Source organism: Arachis stenosperma, chromosome 5 (genome assembly GCF_014773155.1).
Source record: "Arachis stenosperma cultivar V10309 chromosome 5, arast.V10309.gnm1.PFL2, whole genome shotgun sequence".
NCBI lineage: Eukaryota > Viridiplantae > Streptophyta > Magnoliopsida > Fabales > Fabaceae > Arachis > Arachis stenosperma.
Genome location: NC_080381.1, coordinates 3,586,722 through 3,596,448, shown reverse-complemented (window position 1 = coordinate 3,596,448; position 9,727 = coordinate 3,586,722). Strand labels below are relative to the sequence as shown.

The following is a 9,727-nucleotide window of genomic DNA, read 5'->3' as shown; positions in this document are numbered from 1 at the left end:
CATTAGAGCAATTTAAATAATTCCTATGCTGTGTGACTTCAATGTGGAAACAGGTAGGGGTGGCAATGGGTAGGGTAGGGTAGGGTTTGAACCCAACCCTAACCCTACCCGCGGGTTGAGTTTTTAACTAACACTCAACCCTACTCTACCCGCGGGTTGAGAAATACCCAACCCTAACCCTACCCGCGCTCAACCCGCGGGTATCCAACCCTACCCGCGGGTTGACAAAAAGAAACATTATAATGACACAAATATCTCATAAATAACACAAGTATGTTTGGTTCAGTGGTTGGGAACCTTTGTCACATGCTCAAGGTCCTTGGTTCAACTCCCATATGTAGCATTTTTAAACATATATAACACATATTATGGGGGGTGCGCGTAGGGCGGGTAGGGTTGAGGCTCAACCCGCACCCTACCCGCTCCGCAAGCCAACCCGCTCCGTGTCCAACCCTACCCGCAGCGGATCGGGTTGGCAACCCTACCCGACCGGGTTGGGTCGGGTTGGGTACCCGCGGATAGGGTTTATGCTGCCAGGCCTAGAAACAGGAAAACATAAAGAAAAAAAAATGTAGGAGCAGACTTGGCTGAATCCCATCAGTTACATAAATGTGAATTAATATACACACAAATTCTGTTGTCAGATATCTCTGGTAGAACAAAATTCTTTACTAATTTACATATAAATCCAATACAAAGAATCTTATTAAAACTGGAACAAACAAAAAAAAATTGACAATCAATAGTGATTAGTGTAAAAAGAAAAAAAAAGATATCACGATTCATCCATGGGTGTTGCAAGCACTGTTGTGCAGTTGGTCGCTTCTCCGGCGCAAAATCAAGAAGTGGTGTAAGAAATTCGGTAAACTCGCGTGCGTCAGTCTCTGGAAACTTATATCTATCAATCAGCAATTTGTCAAGTGCCAAAAATTTTAGCCTCCGGATCCTTTTCAGATCACCGTGCCTGTCAAAGAATTCCTTGGATTGTGCTCCAGAAATTGCAATCTGCAAGTCACAAGTGTTGGATAAGCTACAGTAGCTATTCAAGAAACATGTTGGGCAGTGGGAGGGTACTTACCTTCCGGGGCATCTTTCCGAGGAGCTCCATCATCAAGGCGAGATGATCCTGAAACCAATATGAAGCAAAGTGTTAGGAAATCACTGCTGATGTATATCTACTCCAGCATGGAACTTCGAATTTCATGCTGCAATTATAAACAAATGTGTTCTGTTATTTGTCCTCACTTTTTCCTCATAAACCAAACCAACGCACACCTTTCCACTATTGGATGAGGATTGAGAGTCCAACATTCCATCTAATGGTGGAGAGGTGTACATTGGCTCGGTATAGAATGATTACACAATAAAAAAAGTAGCCATGGCATTTAAACTCAAGCTCTTGTGTAATAATGAGGTCAGTTAAAATGATTCAACTATAAAAACAAGTAGTCTTATAACGCTTGTAAGTTCATTTAGAAATTTCTAACTTAAGTCATCAGCCATAAGATTCTTCCAAGTTTGCAGGCTACATATAACTGATTTGAATCCTTCTATATATGTCATAGGAATTCAAATCCTTCTATATATGGCATAAGATTCTTCCAAGTTTGCAGGCTACATATAACTTATTCATCAAATTATCTTTTGTTAAACAACTTGTTAATCAAGTTATTATGTTAACTAGTATATACTTGGTTTGGACAGTAAGAAAGAATTCATGATCAAACATTTACAATAAATTGTATATGCATAATATACAAAATTTTAATTTAACCACAATAGTTTACTAGCTGATCATCATACCTCATCTTCACTAAAACCTTGACCACCCTTGGGCGTAAACAACATATCACCAGTGGCAAGCTCGAAAGCAATGCAAGCAAAAGACCACATGTCGACAGAGAAGGAATAGCCGGACTGCAGTATAACTTCAGGAGCTCTGTATTGCCTTGTCTGTATTTCTTCAGCAAACTGCTTGTCAGCCCAACATGCATTTCCAAAATCTACAATCTTGCATCTCATATCAATCCCATCAATGTTTCTAGTAGACTTTTGCTCTTCTCCAGCTACACCCATTGAGGATCTTTTTTCGGATATCTTAGCAACAGCCCTCTTAGCTCTCCTTCTCAATCTTTTCTCAATAAGACTTGTGACTCCACCGTTGATGCCTCCCTCGGGCCTCTCCAGAATTGGGGATTGTCCAGATTTAAAAGGGTCTTTGGCAGCATCAATGGTTGAAAGTAGAAGAATATTTTCAGGTTTGAGGTCAGTGTGGATTAGACCAAGTTCTCTGTGCAAGTAATCCAAACCAATCAAAATGTATTTGCACATTTCCCTAACTTTATTCAATGGAAGGCATTTGTATCGGTTATATTTGATCAGACGTAGCAAGCTATCACCAAGAAACTCGAGGACCATGCAAAGGTGCTGCCCATTCGGGCCAGTGTGTTTAAAGTGGTCAATTAATTGAACAACAAACTTCGAATTTGAAGGGTCACCCTTAGCAATGTATGAAAGAACATCAATCTCATGAAGTGCTGCCTGAACAAACTGGGCTGCACTTTTTTGGATCTTGAGAGCAACATATGACTGCCAAAAAAATTAAAACAGAAGCAAAACACTAACTTAGAGATGATCTAAAAATGAAAATACCGGTTCACTAAAATAATAAAAAGTGACATAATTAAAAATGAAGACGCATAGCCGTAAATGTTTAACCTTTAAAGAAGATTTATAAATCAAACATGAATATTGAATAAAGGTCAAAGGATAAAACTTAGACATAGTTATATCTTCTCATTTTCTTCTTTCTTTTGGCGTTTTTCATTTGATTTTAATTTTTCTAAATTTAAGCATTTACCAAGGTCCCATAAGAAATAATCCTACTTATGATTATAATCTTAAATACAAAAGGCTCCTATAACAGTCACCTCTGGTACTTCAGCATTGAAGTTCAGAGCATAGTTATTTCCAATTTCCATATACATCCCACACTATCTACCTTCCAACAAAGTTAAATATAATGAATGCATTATAAACAAGCAAAAGAAAACCAGAATCAGTTTTCATTTTCTCATGAAATCCCATGTGTTTAATGTTACAACAAAGGAGCATGGGATATACACCAAATCAGCATAAGAACCTATTCAATTTCAAACATGTAGCAGAATGAAAGTGACACATTTATTGTTCATCTGCATAAAGACAAATCCTGAAATCCAAATTTCTAACAAAGGTGGTCACACATTCTGTGAGGACCATTCACCATATCCCAAGATAACATCATCCAATGATTCATAGGTATTCGCGACACACACACACACACACATTGAGAATTTATTCCATTTTAAGTTTTTTAGCAATAAGATATAACTATAACAGTGAAGGAAACAAAAAAAGGCAGAGAAAACCAACACCAATAACCCAAAATATCTAAATTTGATCTATTCAATGAAACCAATACACACTCCTCCCCAGATAGCGAAAAAAGACAAAACAGAAACACACATGAAATGAAAAGATGTATACAAAAGGTGCCAGTGGAAGCAAAGAACAGAATATCTTAGAAATTAGGAGCTCCACATCATTTTAAATCACAGAAATCTGAACTAAGAATTCACCATTTTTTTTAAATTAAAAAAATGGCTCTCAAGTAAACTGCACCATTAGTTTCAGAACCGATTGCATTAAAAAGGTTAGTAAAAAGAAAAAAATAAAAATCAGAACTTTACATCTAGAACACAAATCACAGCAAAATAACAACATTTTGAAGAAAATCATGGATCATAAAAGGAACAAATACAAACAAGGGTTCAAAAGAGGAACAAATCAAATCAAAGTTGAATAACGTACGGAATTGGTGGTATCGTAAGCAAGCCAAACGGTGGAGAATTGGCCCCAACCGAGCTTCCTCTGAGCTATGTACCTTCCACCGGCGAACTGATCGCCGATTCTGACAGCATGGTACCCTCCTTTGCGGTACGAATCGAAACCCTCATCGTCCTCCTCCGACCCCGACGACGATGAGCACGACATCACCTCCACTCTTTCTCTCTTCTGATCGATCTAATTCCTTCAGATTCAATCCCTAAACGAAGAAAATGAAATCAAAATCACTTTTTTCCCTTCTTCTCCAATAAAAGCTGGAATTTTTTTTCTTATTTTCCCCCCTTTTCTTTTACTGTGAGAGAAAATGCTTGGACGTGATGATCACGGAAAGTGAATCCAAATTTGAAGACTTTATTTGAACCCAAAGTGAACCATGTAATTTGTGTGGTTTTGTGTTTGTGGCTTTTGTAAAATCACTCTCTTCAATTCCTCCACTTTTTTCTCTCTTGTGAGATTTTCTTTCTTCTTTCCTTCTTTTCCTTTCCTTGCCCTTTCTCTTCAATGTGAGTCTTCCAATTTTTATTAATTTTTGTTTTCCCTTTTGTTCAATTAGGTATATCTGTTTTATTTTTTTCCCCCTCGAATGCCAAATTTTTTCTTGATTTTACTTTTATGCCCTTGGTCCTTCAATGTTGGCTACTTGGAGACCTTGACCATTTTGGGAAATTTGGGTGTTTATGGAATGTGAATTGTATTTTTTGTGAGGTGAGGTGGAGTAATCATATATTTAATTTCTAAAATCAAAATTTTCAGAATAGGGGTTGTGGAGTTGCTGCTCTTTCCTACATCACCCACCTGCCTCTTATTATCTAATCTAATTATCTTTATTTATTTGTACTACTTTTCTTTATGCTTTGCCTTTTTTATTTTTACTTCTTTGTTGGTTTTGGTCCTGTAAATTCATTTTCAATTATTATATTATTTTGGGCTTAGTTAGTTTACCCTTTTCTAAAGCCTTGTTTTGGTGTTTAAACTTGAAGTTTTGGATACTTATGATGCCAAAATTAAGAACTTATGATGAGTAAGCACTCTGATTAATGACAAATTGACAATAGGCTAAGTGTCAATTCCTCCAAAATTGCTATGTCAATATCAAATCCTTAAAAATCTATCATTGCAAGAGCCTTTGCTTTGTGTGTGGCAATTATTACCTCCAGCTCACAGCACACTATTAAGGGTGTGTTTGGCAAACACGTTGGAGATGAGAGAAGTCCGTTTGAGCTTCTTGAAAGTTTCACTTTGATGTTTGGCAATTTTTATCTTTGTGAACGCAGAATTGATTCTGCCTCTGAACCCACGTTTAGGAGAAGCTCAAATTTGTAGCTTCTGCGTTTCACGTTTCACGTTTCACGTTTCATGTTTAGGAGAAGCTAAAATATTTCTTTTTTACCAACCCTACCTTTCATTTTCTTCTATAAGAATGATACTAGTAACTATTATCTTCACAGTCATTTTTTGTAATTCTTCCTACTTCTTCATAATTTTTTAGTTCCATTTTTTTCATCAAAATCGTTCAGATTTATTTCAATAACTAACAAATTGAAATTTTTTTATTTTTATTTGATTTTATTCATATGAATTTTATTTACGTTTTATGGTATTTTTTTTGTTCATATGATATATGTTGTTGGTTTTATGGAATTTTTATTATTTCTTATCTGTATAATTTTTTTTCTATTCTTTGATGTACTCTATTTTTGTTTTGTATTAATTTTTTTTTGTTCTGAATTTGTAAAATTTGTAATTGTAATTGTAATTATTATATACTACGTTTATTATCAAAATTTTGAATAATATAAATTATGATCCTATAAAAAAATGACAAAATAAATAAATAATTAATTATAAGTAACAATAGAGTCATAAATAATAAAAATTTATAGTCTAAAATAATACTAAATTAAAGAGTACTGACGATACTAAAAAAATTATAGAATATTTTCTTTTTGTGTGACATTATAAAATTTATAGTACTCTCTTTTATATTTTTATTTTTTATTGTATTTATTTTATTTATATAAATATTTTTTATATTATTTTTTATAGTATTCTGATTTTGCAGGTATATAAAATTGATGTCTATTTTAGTAATTTTTCATCTAAAAGTGATTTTGAGTAGTATAATCCAAACAACATTTATTTTACTATAATCAATTTTGATATAAAGATTACCAAACATAAATCACGTTAACCCAAACTAACTTATCATCAAAATCAATTTTACAAAACCAATTTTATGCAAACTCTAGTTTGCAAACTGTAATCCAAACACACACTAAGTGTGGTAAAAGAGTACAATTTCTTGGAGATTACATAAATTATAAAATTATTATTGATTGAAGTAATTGCTTTCTTTTAATTATTTTATTTATTTATCATTTTACTTATTAATGTAAGAGTATGACTAAAAAAGTAAAATTAATATAATATTAGTTTAGTAATTGGGTAGTTATTTATAGAAGAATAAAGTTCAAAATTAGACATTTACTTGAGAATGAGTAAAGTATTATTGTGAAAATTTAAAATTAATAATGAAAAATAAATGTAAAACTAATGGAATAGTAATTTCCAAAGGTAAAGAATCTGTCTCATGGTACCATGAAGAGTAATTTTGATGTTACTTCAATGAAGTTAAGACACTTGCTTATTTTCATTAGCAATTAATTGACTGCTGCTGCAGCTTTCTTTTAAATTGCCATGTGATTCAACTTGTATGATTGATTCGGTGTTTGGTAAAATGTGGGTTGAAAGCATAGGAATGGTTTAACAATTTGAAAGGATCTGCTTCTTTATTTCAGGCATTAAATGGCCTACTTTATCAAAAGGTAATATGAAGATTGAAGAGCATTAACATGGGAATAACCCCTTTTTTATTTATTTTCTTTATATTGTGGAAGAAGAATAATAACTTTGTTATTTACTTATTTTCCACTTCCCAAGAGCATCACATGTGTCGTTATTAAGTCATTTTCATTTTAGATAAATGCAGATATTGATTAACTCAAACATTTATAGAGAAAAGGAGAGCTCTACAATATTTATTTTTTATTTAAATCAAACATTTATACATTTAAAGTTTAATTCATTGAATTGTTGATGAAGCCATGAACTGGCATACATGTTGGCCAGACTCAATCTCAGTCCTATTTGACTTCCACAGACCATAATCAAAAGTATATCAAATGCACATACAGTGTAGAGTGGGAAAAAAATCCATTTGTTTTTTTAAGAAAAAAAAAAGAAAAGGTTTCACTATGCCAACTAAATATAGCTGCAATTTTTACCCCCAATAAATAATAAATAAATAATAACAGCCTGCAACAAGCTAACAAGTATTTCAGCATTCAGCAACTTTATTACAAACTTTCTTCAAAGGTATTGAGAACCAAATAAAAAGAATTCTCTGAGTCATTGAAGACAAGAGTCTACTATGAGAGAAAAATACTTGCATGATCTTAGATAACATTAGATTTAGCTCATTGCAAATCTTATGCATTTTAACAAATAAATCAACCCAATCATGGTTGGCACACTAAAGACCTTACAACATTACATTATATTACATTACTCCACATAAGGGATTTTTCACATTTTTTATTTTTTTGTTTTGCCTAATTAGGCCTTAGGAGCAAGAATCTCAGATAGTGAAGACCAAGTTCCAGAAACAGCAACAACAAATCCAAAAACCACAATTGCCCCATCAGAAACTAAACACTTCCAACCCAACTCATCCTTAAACACAAGACAATGGAACATTGCAGGCAACACAAAACTAAGCACAACACATATGCTGCTCCCAACAAGTGACAAGAAATCAGCAAAATTAGGCACCAAAAGTGCCACAAGACTCACCACCAACACCAAAACCCACCTCAGCCATAAGCAGTACCTATATCCACAGAATCTTCTCTCAAAAACCTCATAAACAGGGTTCATCATCAAAGGAAAAGTGAAGAACAGGTTAATGCTTAGTCCTAATTGCACCAAAACACTAATCAAACCAGGTCCTAAATTAGTAGTAATTATATCCTTGGTGTTCTCACCAAAAGCAAAGTAACCAAGAACACCAAAAGCACCAAACAAAACAGCAATGAAACTCATCCCAAATCCCAAAACCCTACCAAACTTGTCCTTATCCTTAGTCTCAGATTCCAATGGCAAAACCATTCCAATCCCTTCAAATGCATACACAGCAACACCAATACCATAGAAGAACACAGAAATCCCACCAAAAGCCTCCAAATTTGGCCTGTTCTTGAGGAAAACAAAAACTTCCTCAACCATCACAGCACCCTTAGCAGAAAGATCAACAGCATCAGCAAATATACTCAGAGGAGCCAAGTGAGTCAAGGTCTTAATCGAATTCAGCCCTAATTGAAACGGAAAACAACCCCACAAGAACAAAACTTTAGCACTAAACCCTAGAAAAACCGGTTTTGTTGCATCAATTCCATTGTTCACAAGAAAAGCCAAAGTGGTGGAAATGAAGATTAGGTAGCTGACGCAGAAACCGGCTTGGGAAAGCACGATCATGGCGTCAACGGTGAATCTTCCAATTGGGCCGCAGATGGTGAATCCCAAATCGCCAAAAGATTGGATCTTTGAGAACCCTAATATGGAATCGAGCTTGCGGCGAGTTTTGACGAGAAGCATCATGCAGTGGTAGGTGAGGAATGCGACGGAGAGAAGCATGAGGAGGCCGGTGACATAGCCGGTGCGCTTGAAGCTGTAAGGGAGACCGAGGACCCCGGCGCCGACGATGGAGATGAAGACGTTGGCGAAGGTCTTGAAGTTGGAGGATAGCGGCGGCGACTTTGTAAGAAGTGGTGTATCCTCACGTGGGTATGGTGGAAGCGAGTAGGTTGAAGAGCCTGCTTCTTTCTCGAACCCCATTTCAATCAAGTTTTCAGCTTTGCCGGAAAGTTTTGAATTTTTGTAACGATGAGTTTTGGGTGCTGGTGCTTATGGTGTATGTTTGTTGTTGTTGTTGTTGATTTGTTGGTTGAATGGAATTGGAATTAACTAACGATTGCAGAAAGAAGTTGAGAATTGAAAAAGTAAAGAAGGATTCGATCGGAATGAGGAAGAACAGAGCTGGAAGAACACGTCTCTCTCTCTGTGTGATTCTAGCTATGGTTATGGGCTTATGGCTATGGTTATGGAGATTCATCCTTAAGAATGTGGAGGGCAAATTTGTAAATTCTATATTCATGTGGGGATTGATTTTTAGAATTTGTAGGGAAACTTGTAGATAATATAATATTTTTTATTAAAGTTTTAGTATATAGAGAATCTAGGATTTATAATTATTAAATTAGATTTATGTGTTTATAAAATAATGAATTTATTTATATTAGAATATAGGACTAGATATTTGAGTAAAATTTCCTTTTTAATAATGTCATGACATTAAATCATATATATAATATATAATAATATCCACTTCTCTACAGTTTGTTGTCTTTGTTCATAATTCAAAGATCTTATTACCTTTGTAAACAAAAAACAATATTTCTTTTTATCATTTTAGAAGAAAGGAAAATATATTACTTCCGAGAATAAGTGAGAGTAATAAAATAAGTCGTTTTCCCATGAAAGTTGTACAAGTTGTAAAAACGATGTTGATGATTGATGATGGATGTACTAGCATCAGCAGCCCCTTATGTCATTATCTCTGCACAACTTGCACCAATCTAAGATGGCATGTTAATTTGGACTCCGTGTGTAATTGACCAGTTTTCATTTGGAATTTGGGTGTTAAATGATTAAAAATTAGGCTCTATGAATCTAATAAAACAAAACTAATATATTTTTTTTACACCGGGAATTTTAAAATTAT

At 34.3% G+C, this 9,727-nt stretch overlaps 2 protein-coding genes across 2 annotated transcripts; both read right to left on the bottom strand.

Annotated features, from left to right (window-relative positions):
• Positions 1 to 525: 525 nt before the first annotated feature.
• LOC130979871 (uncharacterized) lies at positions 526 to 4,417 on the bottom strand. The gene is made up of 5 exons (XM_057903416.1): positions 3,853 to 4,417; positions 1,804 to 2,589; positions 1,079 to 1,126; positions 738 to 1,005; positions 526 to 539 (listed from the first exon to the last, which is right to left on the bottom strand). Exons 1-5 carry the CDS (start codon positions 4,033 to 4,035, stop codon positions 526 to 528), a joined length of 1,299 nt encoding a protein of 432 aa, XP_057759399.1. The 5' UTR covers positions 4,036 to 4,417.
• Positions 4,418 to 7,189: 2,772 nt separating this feature from the next.
• On the bottom strand, positions 7,190 to 9,090 carry LOC130979748 (amino acid transporter AVT3C-like). The gene has a single exon (XM_057903281.1). It carries the CDS (start codon positions 8,779 to 8,781, stop codon positions 7,504 to 7,506), a length of 1,278 nt encoding a protein of 425 aa, XP_057759264.1. The 5' UTR covers positions 8,782 to 9,090; the 3' UTR covers positions 7,190 to 7,503.
• Positions 9,091 to 9,727: the final 637 nt, after the last annotated feature.

What these genes read in the sequence shown, in the direction of transcription:
- LOC130979871 (XM_057903416.1), bottom strand. Translation starts at nt 4,035, where the DNA reads ATGTCGTGCTCATCGTCGTCGGGGTCGGAGGAGGACGATGAGGGTTTC. An exon ending in AAGGTTTTAGTGAAGATGAG is followed by an intron (nt 1,127 to 1,803) that starts GTATGATGATCA and finishes TATTGGTTTCAG; the next exon opens with GATCATCTCGCCTTGATGAT. An exon ending in TCGGAAAGATGCCCCGGAAG is followed by an intron (nt 1,006 to 1,078) that starts GTAAGTACCCTC and finishes TGTGACTTGCAG; the next exon opens with ATTGCAATTTCTGGAGCACA.
- LOC130979748 (XM_057903281.1), bottom strand. Translation starts at nt 8,781, where the DNA reads ATGGGGTTCGAGAAAGAAGCAGGCTCTTCAACCTACTCGCTTCCACCA.